General features: G+C 41.3%; 2 protein-coding genes across 4 annotated transcripts in view; one reads left to right on the top strand and one right to left on the bottom strand.

Moving 5' to 3' along the window:
- Positions 1-24,571, top strand: part of MAPk-Ak2 (MAP kinase-activated protein kinase 2) — a 383,073-nt gene that overhangs the window by 160,787 nt on the left and 197,715 nt on the right. The window lies entirely within an intron of this gene.
- On the bottom strand, positions 1,015-22,735 carry LOC137250318 (N-acylneuraminate-9-phosphatase). Its single transcript, XM_067782900.1, has 3 exons — positions 22,323-22,735; positions 2,227-2,712; positions 1,015-2,166 (listed from the first exon to the last, which is right to left on the bottom strand). Exons 1-3 carry the CDS (start codon positions 22,497-22,499, stop codon positions 1,633-1,635), a joined length of 1,197 nt encoding a protein of 398 aa, XP_067639001.1. The 5' UTR covers positions 22,500-22,735; the 3' UTR covers positions 1,015-1,632.

The raw sequence follows: 24,571 nt of genomic DNA, 5'->3' as shown, positions 1-24,571 counted from the left end.
GAAATTTTTTTAAATTTAAGCGGGGCTTTTGGAATGGAAGTATGATTCGGGATCGGGATTACCGGGACTCGATGCCTTACTCTGTATACAATAGTTCGTACAAGTGCACTTAACATATGTGGTGTCTGCAACAGCAACCTTACACAGAAATGTTCTTCGGCTCTCAAGTCAAAAAATTCTGTTTCCACTCTGTCACATCTCCATTGACATTAACCTTATCATCTTAGTTTTTTAACACCAATGAATTTTTGAAATAAATATACATACATACTTACCCATTGGACAGCTTTCCGCCCCATAAAAAAGGAAGCTATTGTTGTAGCAGGGCTTTGCCCTGCCCAATAGGTGTGATCACACACAAATTGTCATCAAAATCCTCTAACAGGAGTTCAAGGAAACTTTCAGTGTCAATAGTGTTGGAGCAAAAAGACATGGCTGTTAGAAGCGTTTGTTCCACATTGCAATTACATGTGGGACATGCATTATCTATTCCGGGGTTGATTCTTGATACGAGTTTTACCTATTACACTATCCAGATCGAAGATGTGCCAGTGGGATTCAAGGGTTGATATGCGCAATTCATAGCTTCCGCAACCAATTGTCAACCTCACCTACGCGAGGCAAGTCCTGTTACAAATATGCATGTATCATACACATGATTCTCATGGAACTAGGGTGTGGGGTGGTGGGATGGCCTAGAGAGTTCAATTTGTTCATATTAATTCGTTCAACAGACGGTCGGGCTAGTACCTTATTGGTGCTTTTCAAGGACCATCAACGCCAATAACACTCCCAATACCTTCCTTATCGCTACAACAACAACAATTGTCCAGAGTGACGCGCCTCATCCTGGGAAGTTTGCTTTCCTCAAATGTGTGTTTCCGGTATTTGTCATTGAGAACGGAATTCACCGCTTAGTATGTATATAAAGAGAGGGAGAGAAGGGAATAATACAGTATCGCCGAGCTAATGTGTTAGTCCGCACTATGTAGTATTCAAAATAAATGTAAGAGCTGGGTTTGTCTTAAAATATATTTTACTTTCAAAGCATATAAAGCTTTGCGTAATTTCAAAAGTTAAACGTTTACAATAATCCATTACAAATATTTTAAAAATGTCCATTAACTCAATAAAAAAACTGCTGTTTATTCATGTTTATGCTCTTAACTCTCTGTTTAGATAGTAAAAATATTACTATTACTAGTTTCATGCAAAATATATTACGAAAGAAAAATAAAAAAAAGGTGCTTATAAACTTTTCACGGGAAAATTTTCTACAATATTTTTAAAATATATGCACGTTATACATTTAAGACTTTGAAAATATGTACTAAACTTTAGTAGATTTTGTAGTTATGTATGTAAGCACAACCAGTTCATAAAACTATGTAATGTGTAGGAAATTGATAGATTTTAACGATAACTACCTACATACTACGTTAGTTAGATCAGCTATAGTATGCGTCATATATTATGTACATAAGTAAGTGCGTCTGTACCGAGTTAATAGTCAAAAACCTTTCATTGTTGTAATTCGTTCATTTTTTGTTTAAATTGTGTATTTGTTCATACTTAGTACTATTTGAACTATTGAACTATTTGTAATATGCACAGCCTTTATTTCAGTAGTATTTAACAAAATAAACTGTCTGAGCTATTTTCGGCTTCACTATTCAAATAATCCATCGAGGGTAGTGAACCACCACGACGTTGTCTAGTAAATTTCTCTGGATTTAAAGGTTCGCTAAACCATTCGTCTTGTGAATCTTGTTCCATTTGATCTCGTTCAAATGAAATTGGTTCATTGTGTGTTGTTGTTTGATGACGTTGAAGATCACTGTAACAGGTACTTATGGTTCGACTATGACTAATTTGGCTACCTCTGCGACGATTTTGAAGTAAGCCAGTTACACCAGCATTAATACCATGTGCTAAAGTTGTTGTTGTTGCAGAGCAATTACCATGTATGCTTGTACTTAAATTGGTATTACTATTCAAGTTAGAAGCACGTATATTTCTAGTGTTATTCAAAGATGGAAAATATTTATACAAATCTAAAAGATGTTTTAAGGTAATATCCGGCTTATGTGGTACATCGTTAAAATCGATTTCTCCTGCATTTAACGGTACCCAAAAGGTAGCGCCCAAGCCAGATAAGCAACCTCCCTAGAAAAATAGTTATTAATTGATCAAAAAAATAATAAATTTGTACCAGTTTTGTATTACCTTTATGTCTGATTCAAGTTTATCGCCAAACATTGCACATTGTGCAGGAGTTACTCCTAAAAAGTTGCAAGCAGCATAGAATATTTGTGGATTTGGTTTCTCCCATGGCAAATCTGATGACACAAGCATACAATCAAAATACTGACTTACATGTAGCTTATTAATTTTTTCCCATTGGGCATTGGATGGGCCATTAGTAATAAGAGCCAATAAATATTTGGCATCTCTTGCACGGCATAACATTTGTATAAAATCGGCAGAAAGAGCTAAATAACGATAACGTAATTGTAACCATTTTGGATAAATTTGTTCAGCTAAATGTTTATAGCGAGGTGGCAGAGCTTCACGCCACAAATAGGTACGCCATGAGTCTAGAGATGTTTGCGAGTTATCTGGGCAGCGGCGAAATGCTTTTAAAAAAGACTGAGTAGCGAGATTGGACTCCTCTTTTGATAGACCGAATTGATTTTCGAGCACTTCATTTAGCTGCATACAATATAAAAATAAAAAAATTATTAATTTAACTTTCTTTTTATCTATATATCCACGCAATTATTAGTACTGTGGCGAATATTAGCAGTTCTATACATCACTATGCTGTTAGTAAATAAATGCGCAACATCAAAATAAGCATCCACACATACATGGAAACAGCGAAGCTAAAAACGAAGATATCACATACACACACGTAACCATCACCGAAGAGCAGAAGTTCCCTGCAAAAAATCGTGCGATTAATCCCTAAAGAGATTGGTTTCCAATTGTTGAGATTCAGCTTTTTTCAGTTTTTTTCAGAAATTTCATGGTTCTTTTTAGCTTTTCTTTCAAAATGTTAGAAAATCAGGTTGGTATGGATTAGATATACGCCGCCGATTTTCGTCGTTTCTCGGACGCCGCCACCGAATGTCAAAAGTATCGGTGGGGCGGCAGCGTTCGGCGCTTTCCTATATTTTCTGCTCATTTAAGACTTTCTAGGCCGTTTATTGTTAATGTCGAAATTTTTTCCGATATGGTCGAAATGGGTATCAACGGATGCGCATCACTGCCACTCATAAGAATCCAATTGCGATTCTTTCTAACCGTTCAAAAATTATTAAAAAACAGGAGCTTTCAAGGATTCACGATTTTTGCATCACCGAATTCACCAAGTTATTAAAACAAACACTAAAAGATAATTTTATAATAAATCTTTCAAATAAAATGACCCAGGCCGAACATGTTTTCAAATGGCCCTCAAAAAAAGCAAGTTATCCAAAAATGTTGCAGATTTATTTTAAAAATTCTATATATCCTTTAGTAGGTTCCGGGAGTTTAAATAATCCTTTAAAATGATTCTCAGGGTTAAAATACCCCTTTGAAATGATTGCCACCATATACTAATTTGAAGATATATGTACGTATGAGAAAGCTTTGAAAAATCACTTTGCCATATATTCACACCGTTGTTGTGTATTTGCGAAGCTATACAATCTGAAATGTTATTTTTGTTTTCACACTTCATCATTCCACTCCCAAGTCTCCCGGTTTGACTTTTCCTAAAGTTGGCGGCCCTATCCCCATCTAGTCCCTTGGACTGAATCACATTGATTATAGCCTATCAACCAAATTTAAATTATACCAGGTGAAGCTTTGTCCTTCGCAAGAACACTCAAAGTTGTAAAGCAAAAGCAAGACAATCGAACAAACGATCGGATGTGCTTCTACCCCAACGTAGTGGACAGTCGGACTAATCGGAAAACTAAAGCTACGCGGTTGTCCATAATGAACTTGTGTATCGTAAGGCTGGAAAACAATAGTTTGGACTAAGCATATAACTTTAACATCTTTTTACTTAAAATCGGTCGATTTGCATTCTAAAATATCGTTTTGGTTTAACGAAGACTATTCAAATGCATGTTTGAAACACAAACACCTGGAAAATTTTGGTCTACATTTTAAAAATAGTATCCAGGGTCCTTGTAAAATTTAAATTAAGTAGACGCGCCAAGGATTATACAATTTACATCCATGAGTTAAGCACAGATATTCACTTAGCTTGTATTTCGGGGGCGGCATCCTTGGCCGAATAGTTACTCCCTAACGTTTCAAGGTGTTTCTCTGGTGTAGCTCGACGGCATAGCGCGACCAAAACATCCGTCGCTTCCCAAGGCAGTCGGTTCTAAGTACCGGAGCGACTCGGGATTTTCCCGATCAAGGACTGTCATTTCAGTGTGACCCCATCTAATTTGTTTCGTCCCTCCCACAAATTGTCATCCTCCCAGCAGCTCCTTGCAGCAGGACTGCTCCATATTCTCTTACTCCGGGAAGGCATCGAATCCAATCCGGGTCCGTCTCCTGACCCCGGTCCTGAGAAATGGTTTTGCTGCATCTGCCGGAAAAGAATCTTTTTAGGACGGTCATACTCTGTTCAGTGTGTCTCGTGCAAGGGATGGTTTCATCGGACAGGTTGTTCTGGGCTTGATCCAAAAACCCGACGTCCACGTAACTTTTATAAATCTTTTGTGGCTCCTTGCTGTTCACGCCCAAGGGCGTCCCGTAGTCTACGCATAAGCGCCCCCCCCCCCCCCCCCACTACCTTCCTGCAGCCCTGCTGCTCAGCAAGCCACAACAAGTACCCGCTGCTGCTCTCGCCCCACGGCGCCAACAACTCAAACAGCTGATACCACTCATAACTACTACCTACGTAGTAGAGTTGGTAGCAATGCTGAGCATCAGCCCCTGCCCCCGTCTTCTCCCCCTCTTTTCCGGCAGCAATCGTGCAGGTCAGGGAAACAGACTCTTAGTCCCTACCTCCGTCTGCACCGTCTGCCAGCACAGAATATATAGGTTTGCGACATCCGCCCAATGCATCTCCTGCCTTGGGTGGTGCCACTTTCCTAGATGTTCTGGTCTCCGCGACGGCAACCCCCCGACGGGTTTCATCGCGCCATGTTGTCAGGTCGCAAACCCAAATCATCCGGGTACCCCAATGCTTGCCCAAGGACGCCCAGTCCCAGGGCCACAACAGCAATTGCGTCCTGGCCTTCCACAACCCAGGCGTAGTCACCCGTCACTTACCCCCAGAGTGGCGACGTCTCCCCTTATGCACTTCAGAATTCTGCAGTTAAACTGTAATGGACTAACTGGGAAGATTACGGAGATAGTCGATTTCATGAAGCGGCACAACATCCGCATTGCTGCGATTCAAGAGACTAAACTCACAGCAAGATCTGCATTGCAGACCTGCTCTGGGTATAATGTCCACAGGAAAGACCGCGAGAGGGGAAATGGAGGCGGTCTCGCGTTTATCATACACCACTCTGTGCAATATTATATATTTGATCCTGGCATCGACCGCAGGGACAATGTCTTAGAACGTCAAGGCCTATCTGTCCGGTCAGGCGATGCAAAACTAGAAATCATCAACATCTACATCCCTCCTGCCACCTGTTGCCCCAGTGGATACCGCCCTAATATCAGGGCCTTACTCACTGGCAACAATCGCATTATCTTAGACGATTTCAACGCTCATCACGATCTATGGCATTCAAACTTGCGGGTGGACAGTACGGGTGAGACGTTGGCGGATCAAATAGACGAAACGACGTTCTGCACAGTAAACGGAGACGCCCCCACACGTATGGTAGGAAGCTGTCACAGCTCGCCAGATTTCTCAATCGTGAGCGCAGAACTCGTAAACTGCGTCAACTGGCAGCCGATGGTAACATTGGCATCCGACCACCTGCCCATACTTATTTCGCTTGAGCGTACCGCCGACTTCATCGTCACTGAAAAACGCACTTTCATAAACTTCAAAAAAGGAAAGTGGGAAGAATATAAATCCTTTACAGACAGCTTCTTTGCTGCCCTCCCTATCCCGACTGATGCCCGTCAAGGGGAGCGTGCCTTCCGTAAGGTCATTAAATCCGCCTCGGCACATTTCATTCCCGCCGGGAGAATTCCCGAAATCCGGCCCCACTTCCCGGCGGAGGCCGCAAACTTAGCAAGAGAACGTGACCTTATAAGACAGCTTGATCCAGGCGACCCCCAAATAAGGGATATAAACCAACGCATCAGATTGCTTGTGGATGAACACAAGCGGGCGAAATGGGAGGAGCACCTAAGAGGTTGTAACCTCTCTACCGGTGTGGGTAAAGTTTGGTCCACCGTAAAGTCCCTATCGAATCCGACTAAGCACAAAGACAAAGTTTCCATCGCCTTTGGCGACAAAGTGCTGTCGGACGCGAAAAAATGCGCGAGCGCTTTCTGCCGACAATATATAATGCATCCTACGGTCGACAAAGATAGACGGAGAGCCAATAGACACGCACATAAACACAAATTCAGCGCATCACCAATCACCATCACCGCTAAAGAGGTTGAGGACGCCATTGGTCGTGCTAAACCATCCAAAGCAGTGGGCCCAGACGGCATAGCCATGCCGATGCTTAAAAGCCTAGGGAAAGAGGGTTTCAAATATTTAGCGCATGTCTTCAATCTGTCTCTTTCCACCTTTGTCATACCTGAGAAATGGAAAATGGCCAAGGTGGTCCCGCTACTAAATCCTGGGAAACCAGCTAACATAGGTGAGTCGTATCGTCCGATATCTCTCCTATCGCCAGTGGCAAATACGCTTGAAGCCATTTTGCTCCCTTATTTCCAAGCAAATTTGCAGCTAGCCCCTCATCAGCATGGCTTCAGAAAACTCCATAGCACTACCACCGCGCTAAATGCCATTAGCACCCAGATAAATTGCGGTTTAAATCAATACCCCCACCATAGAACAGTACTCGTAGCGCTAGACCTATCAAACGCTTTTGATAGGTCAACCATGGCTCGTTACTGCAGGACCTGGAAGGGTCTACCCTTCCCCCATGTCTTAAAAGGTGGACCGCAAATTATCTGGGTGGTCGGCAGGCATCGGTGCAATTTAGAAACGAAACATCAAAACCAAGGAGAATTAAACAAGGGGTGACACAGGCTGGTGTCCTATCCCCACTTTTGTTTAGTTTCTACATATCTAAGCTACCTTCACCACCGGAAGGAGTCACAATCGTTTCCTACGCCGATGACTGCACAATAATGGCCACAGGCCCAGGCCCAAAGATCGATGCGCTATGCAATAAAATAAACGGCTACCTCCTTGATCTCTCCAGTTTTTTTCGCCTCGCGAAACCTGGCATTATCACCGACTAAATCTTCCGCGACCTTATTTACAACATGGACGCCCCAAATGTCGACCATTTTGAACATCCACGTCGATGGCACTACGCTACCGACTGTCCTACACCCCAAAATCTTGGGTGTGACGTTTGATCAGGATCTACATTTTGGTGAGCACGCAGCCGCAATTGTTCCGAGAATTCAGAGCCGTAACAAAATCCTCAAATCGCCAGCGAGGGAAAAGATAAAGAAACGCTCATGACTACATACAAAGCAATTAGCCAGCCGATTACGTGCTACCCGTCACCCATATGGTCGCCAAACTAAAAATCACCCACTGGAAGAAACTACAGGCCTGCCAAAATACTGCTCTCAGAATCGCCACGGGCTGTCTTCTTATGTCCCCAGAACACCATCTGCATAATGAGGCGAGAATACTCCCCATCAGGGAGAGAAATGAGATGCTGACCAAACAGTTCCTGTTGAATACCCAGAAACCTGGGCATCCCAACAGACATCTGATTGATGAACCAGCACCGCCTAGGGGCTTAAGGAGTCATCTCCGTAAACATTTTGAGGAAATACGGTACCTGAGAACCCAGCCGTATGAAGTGAAAAAACACAAGCAGGTCCTTGGTGAACGCCATAAACAGGCGTCGGACCTTTATGCCGGGAATTGCCCGGTGAATCCAGTACTTAACGAAAATTATCCAAAATTTGCGGAAGAGGAACGCATACTCCCCAGGGAAACGCGTGTCACTCTTGCTCAACTTCGTTCTGGATACTGTAACAGGTTAAACTCTTACCTATCCAGAATCAACCCCGACATACAAAATGTATGCCCGCTTGCAATGTGTCCCCACATGACACCAACCATCTCTTCAATTGTAATGTGGAACCAACGCCTCTAACACCCCTTTCCTTATGGTCCACCCCTGTTGAAACGGCAAGTTTCCTTGGACTCCCGTTAGAGGATATTGATGACAATTTGTGATCGGTCGCGGCTATTAGGTGGGGCGAGCATTGCTACAACAAGAACAACAACAACCAAAACATCCGTCGAAAAGTCTTCGGATATACACCTAGAGCTTCTAGGAAAGTGATGTCGACGAAGGTATGATTTCGAAGTCGCAGTCCTATAGCTTCGGTGCTGGCATATTGTGTGAGGGCCAGGAAGCGTGGTAGCGGCTGATAGTCGGGATTGCTACTGTTCGCACTTCGGAAATTGTAGCTCTTAAACAGCTGTGTCACGAGAATCATTACTATTAATAGAACATTAATAGCGGTCGTAAGGCGCCTTTTTGCGTGAACAGCAAGGAGCAAATAGTTTAAGGAAATCGTGTGTACAACGAGTATTAGGAGTTAGCCCAGAAAATTTCCTTCGGTGAAACTACGCTTTGCACGAGACGTACAGACACAAGTGTGACTACTTTACCAGCAGTACCACTCACTTACACCGGGGTTAGGTTCGAAACCTTCCTCGAGTAAGTGAATGAAGGACAGTCCCTCCACAAGTCTCCTGACAGGAGATCTTTCCGAAATGGCCAAAAAGACGATTTCCTTAAATACAATAAATTTTAAGAACATTGAATGAATTTAAGGGATCAAGGAATAGATAATGCTATAATTATGGTAGGCAGAAATCGAGGGGTAGTAACTTTATTTAAGCAACATGAACCTAATATCGTTTTCGTTTCGTGTGTTTGCCACTTGTTGTTGTTGTTGTAGCAGTGCTTCGCCCCACCTAATAGGTGCGACCGATCACAAATTGTCATCAATATCCTCTAACGGAAGTCCAAGGAAACTTGCTGGGGTGGACCATAATGAAAGGAGTGTTAGAGGCGTTGGTTCCACATTACAATTAAAGAGATGGTTGGTGTCATGTGGGGACACATTGCAAGCGGGGCATTCATTTTGTTTGTATGTCGGGGTTGATTCTGGATAGGTAAGTGTGTAACCTGTTACAGTATCCAGATCAAAGTTGAGCTAGAGTGACTCGCTTTTCCTGGGGAGTATGCGTCCTCTTCCGCAAGTTTTGGGTACTGTTCTTTGAGTACTGGATATTGAAGGTCAGTCGGATAAAATATTAGTTTTATATTTTTTTTACTATTTCTTAAATAATCTTTTATTAGATACGCATTGGCTGGGTATTGGAGGCAATGCGTTTATATTTGCAAATGTCTGGACAGGAATCGATAGATTTGGAAAACCTTTCACCGTATCAAGTGCGCATACTTTTGCAAAAAGTTTTCACTGTGAGCGAATGGGCAGCTGAGGAAAAGTAAGTGCGCGCACGATCTTTAAAATATAATGGCAACAAGAACAAGTAAGGAAGGCTAAGTTCGGGTGTAACCGAATATTACATACTCAGCTGAGAGTTTTGGAGAAAAAATAAGGGAAAAAACCATGTAGGAAAATGAACCTAGGGTAACCCTGGAATGTGTTTGTATAACGTGGGTATCAAATGGAAGGTATTAAAGAGTATTTTAAGAGAAAGTGGGCCATAGTTCTGTAGATGGACGTTGTTGTTGTTGTTGTTGTTGTAGCGATTAGGTTACTCCCCGAAGGCTTTGGGGAGTGTTATCGATGTGATGGTCCTTTGTCGGATACAGATCCGATACGCTCCGGTAACACAGCACCATTAAGGTGCTGGCCCGACCATCTCGGGAACGATTTATATGGCCACATTGAACCTTCAGGCCATCCCTCCCTCCCCACCCCCAAGTTCCATGAGGAGCTTGGGGTCGCCAGAGCCTCGTCTGTTAGTGAAACGGGATTCGCCGCTCGAAGGTGAGGTTGACAATTGGGTTGGAGAAGCTATATATTGCGCTACACAACCCCTTGAATCCCCGTCATTTAGGGATATCGCCATAAAGGTGGGCCAGGGGTGACTCTAGAATGTGTTTGTACGATATGGATATCAAATGAAAGGTGTTAATGAGTATTTTAACAGCGAGTAGCCCTAACTTGTATATATGAAGACGTTTTCGAGATATCGACCAAAATGTGGACCAGGGTGACCCAGAACATCATCTGTAGAGTACGGCTAATTTATTTATATATGTAATACCACGAGCAGTATTCCTGCCATGATTCCAAGGGCTTTTGATTTCACCCTGCAGAACTTTTCCATTTTCTTCTACTTAATATGGTAGGTGTGACACCCATTTTACAAAGTTTTTTCTACAGTTATATTTTGCGTCAAAAAACCAATCCGTATTTGGTATAGAATTGTGGCATTTTTTCATTTTTCGAAATTATCGATATCGAAAAAATGGGCGTGGTCATAGTCTGATTTCGCCCACTTTTATTACCAAGATAAATTGAGTTGAGATAAGTACTTGAACTAAGTTTAGTAAAGATATATATATGGCATAAAGGTCCGACGCCTGTTTGTGGGGTTCACTGAGGAGCTGCTTGTGTTTTTTTGCTTCATACGGCTGAGTTCTCAGGTGCCGTATTTCCTCATAATGCTTACGGAGATGACTCCTTAAGCCCCTAGGCGGTGTTCGCTCATCAATCAGATGTATGTTGGGATGCCCAGGTTTCTGGGTATTCAACAGTAACTGTTTGGTTAGCATCTCACTTCTCTCCCTGATGGGGAGTATTCTCGCCTCATTCTGTAGATGGTGTTCTGATGACATAAAAAGACAGCCCGTTGCGGTTCTGAGAGCAGTATTTTGGCAGGCCTGTAGCTTCTTCCAGTTAGTAGTTTTTCGGGGACGCGTAGCATGCAATCGGCTGGCCAATTGCTTTGTATGTGGTAATGAGCGTTTCTTTGTTTTTTCCCCAAGAACTGCCAGCAAGGGATTTCAGGATTTTATTACGGCTCTGGATTTTAGGTATATTGAAATACATTTAATTATACATTTAATCTTCTCCAGGAAGGTATCGAACCCAATCCGGGTCCGTCTCCGCACCCCGGTCCTGAGAAATGGTTTTGCTGCATCTGGCGGAAAAGAATCTTTTTAGGACGGTCATACTCTTATCAGTGTGTCTCGCAGGGCTAGAACCCCAAAACCAGACTTAGCTTCTATAAATCTAGGACTTCCCGTAGTCTGCGCCTTAGCGCCCCCGCTACCTTCCAGCAGCCCCGGTGCTCAGCAAGCCATAACAAGTACCAGCTGTTGCTCGCGCCCCACGGCGCCACCAACTCACACCGCTGCCCCCACTCCTACCTACAATATCCGTAGTAGAGTCGGAAGCAATGCCGAGCATCAGCCCCTGCCCCTGTCTTCTTCCCCCTCTTTTCCGGTAGCAATTGTGTAGGTCAGGGAAACAGACTCTTAGTCCCTACCTCCCTTTGACCCGTTTGCCAGTACAGAATATATACGTTTGCGACATGCGCCCAATGCAGTTCCTGCCATGGACGGTGCCACTTTCCTAGATGTTCTGGTCTCCGCGACGGCAACTCCCCGACGGGTTTCATTGCGCCATGTTTGCAGGCCGCATACCCAAATACACCGGGTACCCCAATGCTTACCCAAGGACGTCTAGTCCCAGGACCACAACAGCAGTTGCGTCCTGGCCTTCCACAACCCAGGCGTAGTCACCCGTCACTTACTCCCAGAGTGACGACGTTTCCCCTATGCACTTCAGAATTCTCCAGTTAAACTGTAATGGATTAAGTGGGAAGATCACGGAGATAGTCGATTTCATGAAGCGGCACAACATCCGCATTGCTGCGATTCAAGAGACTAAACTCACAGCAAGATCTGCATTGCAGATCTGTTCTGGGTATAATGTCCAAAGAAAAGATCGCGAGAGCGGAAATGGAGGCGGCCTCCCGTTTATCATACACCACACTGTGCAATATCATATATTTGATCCCGACATCGACCGCAGGGACAGTGTCTTAGAACGTCAAGGATTATCTGTCCGGTCGGGCGATACAAACCCAGAAATCATCAACATCTACATCCCTCCTGCCACCTGTTGCCCCAGTTGATACCGCCCTAATATCAGCGCCGTACTCACTGGAAACAATCGCATTATCTTAGGCGATTTCCACGCCCATCACGATCTATGGCATTCAAACTTGCGGGTGGACAGTACGGGTGAGATTTTGGCGGATAAAATAGAAGAAACGACGTTCTGCACAATAAACGGAGACGCCCCCACACGTATGGTAGGAAGCTGTCACAGTTCGCCGGATATTTCAATCGTGAGCGCAGAAATCGTAAACTGCGTCAACTGGCAGCCGATGGTAACATTGGCATCCAACCACCTGCCTATACTTATTTCGCTCGAGCGTTCCGCCGACTTCATCGTCGCAGAAAAATGAACTTTCATTAACTTTAGAAAAGGAAAGTGGGACGAATACAAATCCTTTACAGACGACCGTTTTGCTGCTCTCCCTATCCCAACTGATGCCCGACAAGGGGAGCGTGCTTTCCGCAAGGTCATTGAATCCGCCTCAGCTCGTTTCATTCCCGCCGGTAGAATTCCCAAAATTCGGCACCACTTCCCGGCAGAGGCCGCAAGTTTAGCGAGAGAACGTGACCTTATAAGACAGCTCGATCCCGGCGACCCCCAAATAAGGGATATAAACCAACGCATCAGATTGCTTGTGGATGAACACAAGCGGACAGAATGGGAGGAGCACCTAAGCGGTTGTAACCCCTCTGCCGGTGTAGGTAAACTTTGATCCACCGTAAAGTCCCTATCTGTTTAAGCGACTTAAACTATGAACATTTTTCGTTCGTTTGTTTCAGTAGCCATTGAGTGTGCTTGTAATTCTCAACTGGTTAGTGAAATATTCTAAAGACATAGTTTGAGTTTTTTAATTAAAAGCGAGGTTCTTCGGATGATGTGCTAATACATCAGAGCCCAGTGCTCGCCTCCATATCACACTTTGAAGGGGTTCTTCAAATAGAAGATGAGGTGGCTCATTAGAGCGAAACCTCAGAGTGCCCAACGCTCGCCCCAAATTAAATAAATAGAGGTTCTTCGGATGGTGTGCTAATACATCAGAGCCCAGTGCTCGCCTCCATATCACATTTTGAAGGGGTTCTTCAAATAGAAGATGAGGTGGCTCATTAGAGCGAAACCTCAGAGTGCCCAACGCTCGCCCCAAATTAAATAAATAGAGGTTTTTCTTGTAGAAAATGGGGTGCCAATACCTCAGAGCCGTCCCGTGCTCGCCTCCATATCACATTTTAAAGGGTTCTTCAAATAGAGGATGAGGTGGCTCAGTAGAGCGAAGCCTCAGAGCCCCCAGTGCTCGCCCCCAAATTAAATAAATGAAAGGTGTACTGATGCTATGCATCCTCCCATGACTTAAACACACCAATAACACTAAAACTACCCAACTTAGTAAACTGAATCCCTTAAAATAAACACAAATAAATAAAGGTGTACTGATGCTATGCATCCTCCCATGACTTAAATACACCAATAACACTAAAACTACCCAACTCGTCTAGGCACATTGACAAAGTTTACATCGCCTTTGGCGATAAAGTGCTGTCGGATGCGAAAAAATGCGCGAGCGCTTTTTGCCGACAATACATAATGCATTCTACGGTCGACAAAGACATAAGTTCAGCGGGTCACCAATTACCATCACCGCCAAAGAGGTTGAGGATGCCATCGGTCATGCTAAATCATCCAAAGCAGTGGGCCCAGACGGCATAGCCATGCCGATGCTTAAAAGCCTAGGGAAAGAGGGTTTCAAATATTTCGCACATGTCCACAACCTGTCTCTTTCCACCTTTGTCATACCCGAAAAATGGAAAATGGCCAAGGTGGTCCCGCTACTAAAGCCCGGGAAACCAGCTAACATAGGAGTCATATCGCCCGATATCTCTCCTATCGCCAGTAGCCATGACGCTTGAAGCCATTTTGCTCCCCTACTTCAAAGCAAATTTGCAGCTCGCCTGCCATCAGCATGGCCATCAGCCACCAGATAAATTGCGGTTTAAATCAAAACCCCAAACATAGAACAGTACTCGTAGCGCTAGACCTCTCAAAAGCTTTTGATACGGTCAACAATGGCACGTTACTGCAAGACCTGGAAGGGTCTACCCTTCCCCCATGTCTTTAGACTGGTTAAGTCTGAAAAAAAGATTTTTTTCCACTCCATGAAATTCATATTTAATATCAAACATGAGTATCTAAATAAAAATATAGCATTAGTTGGGCAAACTCACAACATAAATACGAGGAACAAACACAATTTCAAATTGCCGTTTTTTAGAACTGAAATTGATCAACAGAACATTTTCTACAAGGGTCTGAAAAGTTACAATGATCTGCCTATGGATATAAAAAGTTGCAACCAAATAACAGTATTTAAAACAAAATTGTATGAATATTGTAAAACCTTAGCTATAAGATAAAAAACTTTAATATATTCTAATTTACGAATTAGGCTTCTGGCCGTAATAAATAAATAATAATAATAAAAAAAAAACAAGGTGGACCGCAAATTATCTGGGTAGTCGGCAGGCATCGGTTCAATTTAGAAATGAAACATCAAAACCAAGAAGAATTAAACAGGGGGTGCCACAGGTTGTGTCCTATCCCCACTTTTGTTTAATTTCTACATATCTAAGCTACCTTCGCCACCAGAAGGAGTTACTATCGTTTCCTACGCCGATGACTGCACAATAATGGCCACAGGCCCAGGCCCAGAGATCGGTGAGCTTTGCAACAGAATAAACGGCTACCTCCCTGATCTCTCCAGTTTTTCGCCTCGCGAAATCTGGCATTATCACCGACTAAATCCTCCGCGACCTTATTTACAACATGGACGTCCCAAATGTCGACCATTTTGAAAACCCACGTCGATGGCACTACGCTACCGACAGTTCTACACCCCAAAATCTTGGGTGTGACGTTTGATCAGGATCTACATTTTGGTGAGCATGAGCCGTAATGAAATCCTCAAATCCCTTGCTGGCAATACTTGGGGAAAAGACAAAGAAACGCTCATTACCACTTACAAAGCAATTGGCCAGCCCATTGCATGCTACGCGTCCCCTATATTGTCGCCAAGCCTAAAAATAACCCACTGGAATAAGCTACAGGCCTGCCAAAATACTGCGCTCACAACCGCCACGGGCTGTCTTCTTATGTCCCCAGCACACCATCTACATAATGAGGCGAGAATACTCCCCATCAGAGAAGGAAATGAGATGCTAACCAAACAGTTCCTGTTGAATACCCAGAAACCTGGGCATTCCAACAGACATCTGATTGATGAGCCAACACCGCCTAGGAACTTAAGGAGTCATCTCCGTAAGCATTTTGAGGAAATACGGCACCTGAGAACTCAGCCGTATGAAGCAAAAAAACACAAGCAGGTCCTTGGTGAACTCCACAAACAGGCGTCGGACCTTTATGCCAGGAATTGCCCGGTGAATCCAGTACTCAGGGATCAATACCCAAAACTTGCGGAAGAGGAACGCATACTCCCCAGGGAAACGCGAGTCACTCTGGCTCAACTTCGTTCTGGATACTGTAACAGGTTAAACTCTTACATATCCAGAATCAACCCCGACATACAAAATGTATGCGCCGCTTGCAATGTGTCCCCACATGACAACAACCATCTCTTTAATTGTAATTTGGAACCAACGCCTCTAACACCCCTTTCATTATGGTCCAACCCTGTTGAAACAGCAAGTTTCCTTGGACTCCCGTTAGAGGATATTGATGACAATTTGTGATCGGTCGCAGCTATTAGGTGGGGCGAAACATTGCTACAACAACAACAACAACCATTTTATCAGAGACAACGTTTCAAAGGGCATGATAAAATTAACATCAATCAATACAGAAGTCGAGCTGGCTGATATATGTACTAAGGCATTGGATGCAAATAGATTTAACACATTATGCTCTAAACTAGGATTACAAGATTGAGAAAGGGTTTTGAAATACATTTAATCATAACAATCGTTGCATATTCAAATGTATGTAAACCAGAGCAATCGTTGTAATTTTTAGTTGTTTAAAGAAAAAATATTTGTCATATTTTTTCAGTTTTATTTTCCTATTTCATTAAATACGTATTGCGCCTTTGTCGTGAAATGATTATTATTCTTTTATTAATAAAGAATCGTTACTGCATTACGTGAATTCTAATAAGGTACAATTGCGGCTGCATGCTCACCAAAATGTAGATCCTGTTCAAACGTCACACCCATGATTTTAGGGCGTAAGACAGTCGGTAGCGTAGTGCCATCGACGTGGATGTTCAAAATGGTCGACATTTGGGACGTCCATGTTGTAAATAAGGTCGCGGAGGATTTGGTCGGTGATCATGCCAGGTTTCGCGAGGCGAAAAAACTGGAGATCAGGGAGGTAGCCGTTTATTCTGTTGCAAAGCCCATCGATCTGTGGGCCTGGGCCTGTGGGCATTATTGTGCAGTCATCGGCGTAGGAAACGATAGTAACTCCTTCTGGTGGCGAAAGTAGCTTAGATATGTAGAAATTAAACAAAAGTGTGGATGGGACACCACCCTGTGGCACCCCTTCTTTAGTACTTCTTGGTTTTGATGTTTCGTTTCTAAATTGCACCGATGCCTGCCGACTACCCATATAATTTGCGGTCCTTCTTTTAAGACATGGGGGAAGGGTAGACCCTTTCAGGTCTTTCAGTAACGTGCCATGGTTGACCGTTTCAAAAGCTTTTGATAGGTCTAGCGCAACGAGTACTGTTCTATGGTGGGGGTTTTGATTAAAACCTCAATTTATTTGGGTGCTAATGGCATTTAGCGCGGTGGTGGTGCTATGGAGTTTTCTGAAGCCATGCTGATGACGGGCTAGCTGCAAATTTGCTTGGAAATAGGGGAACAAAATGGCTTCAAGCGTCTTGGCTACTGGCGATAGGAGATATCGGGCAATAGGAGAGATATCGGGCGGCATGACTCTCCTATGTTAGCTGGTTTCCCAGGCTTTAGTAGCGGGACCACCTTGGCCATTTTCCATTTTTCGGGGCTGACAAAGGTGGACAGAGACTGGTTGAAGACATGTGCTAAATATTTGAAACTCTCTTTTCCTAGGCTTTTAAGCATCGGTATGGCTATGACGTCTGGGCCCACTGCTTTAGATGGTTTAGCTTGACCAATGGCATCCTCAACCTCTTTGGCGGTGATGGTAATTGGGGACGCGCTGAATTTATGTTTATGTGCGTGTCTGTTGGCCCTCCGTCTAACTTTGTCGACCGTATAATGCATTATATATTGTCGGCAAAAAGCACTCGCGCATTTTTTCGCACCTGACAGCACGTTATCGCCAAAGACGATGGAAATTTTCTCGTTGTGCTTGGACGGATTCGATAGGGACTTTACGGTGGACCAAAGCTTACCTGCACCGGCAGAGAGGGTACAGCGACTTATATGCTCCTCCCATTTCGCACGCTTCTGTTTATCCACAAGCAATCTGATGCGTTGGTTTATATCCCTTATTTGGGGGTCGCCGGGAACGAGCTGTCTTATAAGGTCACGTACTCTCGCTAAATTTGCCCAGAATAACCTGCCGATGCAACCATCCCTTGCACGTGACACACTGAACGGAGTATGACTGCCAAGGGACTTAAGGAGTCATCTCCGTAAGCATTTTGAGGAAATACGGCACCTGTGAACTCAGCCGTATGAAGCAAAAAAACACAAGCAGGTCCTTGGTGAACTCAAAAAACAGGCGTCGGGCATGTATGCCAGGTATTGCCCGGTGAATCCAGTACTCAAAAAAACAGTACCCTAAACTTGCGGAAGAGGGACGCATACTCCCCAGGGAAACGCGAGTCACTCTAGCTCAATTTCGATTTGGATACTGTAACAGGTTAAACTCTTACCTATCCAGAATCAACCCCCACATACAAAATGTATGCCCCGCTTGCAATGTGTCTCCACATGACACCAACCATCTCTTTAATTGTAATGTGAAACCACGCCTCTAACACCCCTTTCATTATGGCCCACCCCTGTTGAAACAGCAAATTTCCTTGTACTCCCGTTAGAGGATATTGATGACAATTTCTGATCGGTCGCAACTATTAGGTGTGGCGAAGCACTGCTACAACAACAACAGCATGACCGTCCTAAAAAGATTATTTTCCGGCAAAAGCAGCAAAACCCATTTTCGGGACCGGAGCCAGGAGACGACCCGGATTGGGTTCGATACCTTCCAGGAGCAGCAGAGTATGGCGCAGTCCCGCTGCGAGTAGCTGCTGGGAAGATGACAATTTGTGGGAGGGACACAACAAATTAAATGGGGTTACACTGAAATGACAGTCAACAGGAAAAATCCCGAGTCGCTCCGGTACATACAACGGCAGCGATTTAGTTTAGCACCCCCCGAGTTCGGGGTTTAACTTGATATCAAATAAAGGAGGGAGTTCCCCCGATCACAAATATATATATTTTAAAGTACGCAAACTTATAATTTAAGTTATTTGTTGTTGAAGTTTGCAAAGTTCTATACAACTTTTATATGTGTATACGTATATATATTTTATGATATTACAAATCTGTGCTGCCACATCTAAAAAACGGAACAAGTGCAGAATCGAAAAATAACTCATAAAAATACCTTTCATCTGATGTATATATTCTTTAACTTTTCTAGTCTTTATTTACCAAAAATTTGAAAAAGCTCTCTTTTGCATTCGTGAACGAGCTGATATTACCTTATAACTCTTATGTTTATTGTTATGTTAGCCGATCCAACACCGGCTGCGCCATGCACAGTAATTTGTAGAACAACTTTTCAACTTTTCAAAATGAGTATTAAAAATATATACAGAACAATTCTAAATATTTTTTTATTCCCGCGGAAAAATTCCTCCAATTCTTGTCTCCTAGGGAGAAGAATAATTGGGGAATAGGAATTTCGAATTTTCGAAGTCAGCTGTTTTGTTAATTGAAATTTCGTTGCGCATTTCTTATTTTGTTTAAAAAATTGTAAAGTTTAATTGTTGTTGCCAATTTCTTTGAAATTAAAAAATAAGGTATAAACAATGAACATTATTGCATTTCATGTGGTATTCACTGAAATGAGTAATGAATTGGTGCCACAGCAACATCAACAGAGGAGAATAAGAAGAAGACCGCCGGAGTTGCCTGCATTCATTCTGCAAAGCAATTTTCTGGCGGCCAAGTCGAGTTGAGTTCGTCTTTCCCCATATGCCAAAATCTATTTAAGTTTTCTTAAAAAATCCTTGCGCAATTTCTGGATGGCTGCATCAAATATGCGAAGAGCTCTTTCGTTGCTTATGATATAAATAAAGAATATTGCGGTTGTTGTTGTCGTTGTATTAAGAATGAGAATATTGTGGTAGAATGTAAATACATAATTTAGCACAAATTTGTACAAATAAGTGTTCTTTCTTAAAATAACCAATTTTCATTATGTCAACACACAACACAAACTGGGCAGGCAGCTGATCCACAAAACACAAGAATCATAGACAAACATAAACAAGGAAAAGCCAGGTACACATTAGAAAGCCTGCGAATATTGCAAAGAGACAAAACAATAAACAAAAAGGAAGATACCAGGCATGCTTAACCAACGAAACGATATCATTTGGTTACGATAATCAACGTTAATAAACGAAACGAAGTCATTTCGTTTCGTTTATTAACGTTAAGATCGTCAAATTAACGAAATGATTTCGTTTCGTTTTCTGCCATATCAAAACGAAATCAAATCGTTTATGTTGATTATTAATTTCAAACTATGCTGGCAAAGCTGATTGATGGCGGAGTCATTAAAGGTGAAAGCATTATCCAAGCTGATTGCAACTTTTCTCATGAATTTTGACAGTACGAACATTTCTCAGAGTATTTTTGACATTACCACCAACGAATTACACAAACAAATTACATAGAGTTTGTGTGTGTATGTGCGCTCGTTGTTGCCACCTTACGGCTTCACCATGGTTATAGCATTGCCAGCACAATTCAAACATAAAGTATCACGTTTTTGTTAACGTTTTTAACGTTAACGAAAGCTTTTCGTTTCGGTTAAAAACGAGATACAATTTATCTTGATAATTTCTTTATCGATAATATTTCGAAGTGTTTCAACGGAAACGGTGGAAATTTTTTGATAAACGATTAGCTTAACGTTAAGGTGCATCCCTGGAAGATACAGATGACGTTGCTGCTGCCTACACCCTCTGTCTCTAACATTAATTCGTTTTAGTATGACAATGATACCACTATGAAATGGTACCGAAAATAATTTTAGTTCTAACAAATTCACCGTGGTGTGATGGTAGCGTGCTCCGCCTACCACACCGTATACCCTGGGTTCGCACCCCGAGCAAAGCAACATAAAAATTTTAGAAATAAGGTTTTTAAATTAGAAGAAAATTTTTCTAAGCGGGGCGCCCCTCGGCAGTGTTTGGCAAGCGCCCCGCGTGTATTTCTGCCATGAAAATCTCTCAGTGAAAACTCATCTGCCTTGCAGATGCCGTTCGGAGTAGGCATAAAACATGTAGGTCCCGTCCGGCCAATTTGTAGGGAAAATCAAGAGGAGCACGACGCAAATTGGAAGAGAAGCTCGGCCTTAGATCTCTTCGGAAGTTATCGCGCCTTACATTTATTATTTTTTTTTCTAACAAATTTGTTTAAATAGTCCAATTATGTGAGTTTTCTGTATAAATCGTGTTATATTATTCGAAGTGTTTTTTGCCTCTTGTTTTGTGATATTTGTTTGTATGTAATACTGTGATTACTTATATTGAAATGTTACGCACATATGCCTTTTCTGTTTTTTATATTAATGTATTGCTTTTTGTTATTAAAATACACAGATCGCCCTTGAAAAAGCTAGAGAGACTAGCGAAACGTCGGGTTGGAATGGTGAAATAAGTTTGTTTTTATTTGCACCAAACGCTAATGGTCAAAAGAGCCATAAATAGTAAATAACCAATTTCCTTTAACTATTTTGATGTATTCCCTTTAATTTAACTAGTGAAAAAACTCCTATGAAATGGCAGAGAAATCTCCCTCACATTCATAATACCTACTTTTCTGCCATATCCGGTTTCCGCTTTTTCGAACATTGTTCAGAATAGGAGGAAAGGGAGAAGTGAAATACTCACAAGGAATTTTTATTTAGAACACTAGGAATGGAAGAAGGGATAAAACTCGTACGGAATTTTCGTTTAGAATTAGGCTGATATTTTCCTTTTTCTTTATTAACTGAATGGTGGTAAGGTATTATTTATATTTTTTTATTTTTTTTTTTTATGTGGCAGCACAGCTTTTTTAATGTCATCAATAAAATATATATATATATATAAATGTGCATATTGCTACAAAAGCGCGATTGATTTAATAAAAACATTTATAATAAGCAAAACAATGCAAACATGAAATGTGAAATATACAAAAATGCAATTTAAGTTTATCTTTGCCAATTTATATAGATATGTATGTAGATTAAGGTTTTGAAAGATGTGTAAATTGTAATTTAAAGTGCTATAGAAATTTGCTAAATTTGCAAACTTTAACAACAAATAACTTTTAAATTATAAGTTTAATATATATATATTTGTGATCGGGACAGCTCCCTCTTTCATTTGATACCAAGTTTTACCCCGAACTCGGGGGGTGCTATTCTAAAATTTTCCCACCTAATCGTTCCTTTGCCAGTCATCCACTTAGGAATTAAATAATTTGTCATTCTCATCTCGACCTTGAACCTTGCGAACACGGAAGATGTGGGCTTATTGTAAGTAAACAAAAATTTACTTCCTCCCTCCTCTCTACGCAAAACTAACATAAAGAACTACATCCACGATACACACTAATAGGCAGTGTTATGCGATTTCTGCAAACTTCTCTCCCTACCTAATCCATAAAACATCAACAGTGCGCGTGTTAGTAACCCTCACCCCATCTCTACTTTATCAGTAAGTCAATGGAAAATTTTCAGATGTTTCATGTATACCCGCGCACCCAGCCCTTCTGCTAATTTCTTTATTTTCTACAAACCTTTTTCACTGCTTTCAAATCACCCGAGCGTGTGGGAATCAATGTATTATCCAAGTCAAAGAAAAGTGCTGTAACCTTTTTAAATTTTTCACACAATTGAGTGTTGGTAGATGCAGTCACACATAAATTAGCAGCATTTTTTGTGCTTTTTTCGTTAAAAATTTCACTTTCGGCCATCAGAGTATACACTTAATTGATAAGCGAATTTTTTTCGCTGTTCTACAAATTTTATTTATAATAAACCAAATTTATTATGTGCAATACAAATAGCGGGAAAGCAATTGCTTATTGTTGTACAATTTTGGATGTTTTTAGCACCAATTTAACTGAACTAGAATTAATTAAACAATTAAAACTAGAATTCTGAACAACTGCACACGTATTGCAGCATTGTAAATTTTACCAAGTAGCGTAACTAACAGCTGATCGGTGAAAATTCGCACATTCACACGCACAGTTCTCGACTCAGTTTCAAAAAAAAACTTTAGATTATTTAATTCAAATTTTAAAGTGAGATAATCCTTACAAATTTATGTATACAGAATATATATGGCGTTTTTGTTGTTATTAAAACAATAGTTTTATTTATATTAAAGCTTTTATCATTTTTTTTTTAACTTTGAAAAATCTCCGAACACCATTCCTTCATTATATGACATTCGACTGCCTAGTCCACTGCCTTCCACTCTATTCGCAACATAACCTCTACTTAAGCTGCCAAACTATATAGTAAACAATGTATTGCAGTGAGGTTGAGTTGGGAATGTTAAAAAAATGTTGATGTATCAAGAGAGCTGGATTTAGATTCGATTCTTAATCGATTTAATCGATCTTTTTTTTAGAAATGTAGAATCGTTTTTTTTTTAATCGTTTGATTCTTTAAGCATCGAAATTTTCATCACTATCTATTTAACGGACGCTTGAGGAAATACATATTCTATAGTTTTTAGCGCATATTCATAGTCGAAATAAAATAGGTTTTACATTTAGTTGCAGCTTTTTTGACAGATAGCTCATATAAAATCATGTCAAAAAGCTGCACCTAAATTTAAAACCTATTTTATTTTGTCTATGATTATGCGCCTTTGTTTTTATAAAATTAGCTTTATTGTTTTGGTGGCTTCCAGGGAGAGGAGAAATATGAAGAAATTTCTGCGCACTTCTGGTAAGCAATATATTGAACATGTGTTTGTCTATTTTGTGGTATGATCATATACGTAATACTTACCGGGACAAATACATATGCTTGGTATACAAAATTCTTCAGGATCAAGTGATGTGTAAATAGTCTGGAATATATATTTAGATTCTTTAAAAAGTACAATAAAAAGAAGGAATTACATTCTTTCTCAATTTGCAGCATTAGTACATCTAATTCATGGTGTTATTTGTATATATGCAACAAAACTTATACGGACTATGAATCTACAAAATAAATTATTTGATTTATAATTAATAATATTTAAATGAATATGTTGTCATAGCTATAAAGGATATATGCAAAAAAGGCTTATATATAAATTTTTCTTTTTTAAGTCAATACTTTGTTTGCAATATTGTTTTCATGACATAGACAGCAGCAAACACGAAAGCAGAAGTGTAAATTTTTATGAAATTTCGTCAATTAAATTCCTTATTCCTGTTTTTTCAATAAGTTATGAAAATACTTCCATAAAGTTTTTAACTGGAACAACGCAAACCATGACATGAATTGACACCCGATTAAAGGATCAAGTGAGGACCTATGTGAAAAAAATCGATTCTTAAAAAAATCTAGCTCTAGTATCGAGCCATGGTTCAATTATGTACAGGTTGGCTCATCTCATCAGCTGATTTTATTTATGTCATTGCGTGGTCGAAGGGATTGTCAAAAGGAAATGGCAAACTCAAAATGAAACCAACACATTGGCAACATTTTACTTACACATACAAAAACTGCTAAGTTTTATGTTTCCATTCCATACCATTCGCACCAACACCAATACACAGATTTGGACAATTTGAACAGACATATTTTGTTGCTTTACAGATGAGCCAACCTGTATATAGTTGAACCATGTATCGAGCATAGTACGACGGCACATATCACATAAAAGATTGTGCATTCACGAGTTCAAAATTGCTTCGTTCTGCGCATATACGTCACACTTGACTGCTTCAGCGAATGAAAGAAAGAGAGAAAAAACAAGAGCTAAGGGAAAATGACGTAAAAATCGCCCATAAAAAACAGCTGAACTAATGTTTACATG

This window comes from Eurosta solidaginis, chromosome 4, assembly GCF_040869045.1.
Source record: "Eurosta solidaginis isolate ZX-2024a chromosome 4, ASM4086904v1, whole genome shotgun sequence".
NCBI lineage: Eukaryota > Metazoa > Arthropoda > Insecta > Diptera > Tephritidae > Eurosta > Eurosta solidaginis.
The sequence above is the reverse complement of the archived record's forward strand: the minus strand, read 5'-3'. Positions and strand labels throughout refer to the sequence as shown.

Bases quoted from the DNA above. Each gene is read 5' to 3' on its own strand.
- LOC137250318 (XM_067782900.1), bottom strand. From the start codon at position 22,499: ATGGCCGAAAGTGAAATTTTTAACGAAAAAAGCACAAAAAATGCTGCT. The intron at 2,713-22,322 runs GTTTGTAGAAAA...TATTGTATGCAG, and splicing joins ATTTGAAAGCAGTGAAAAAG to CTAAATGAAGTGCTCGAAAA. The intron at 2,167-2,226 runs GTAATACAAAAC...CTATTTTTCTAG, and splicing joins AACTTGAATCAGACATAAAG to GGAGGTTGCTTATCTGGCTT.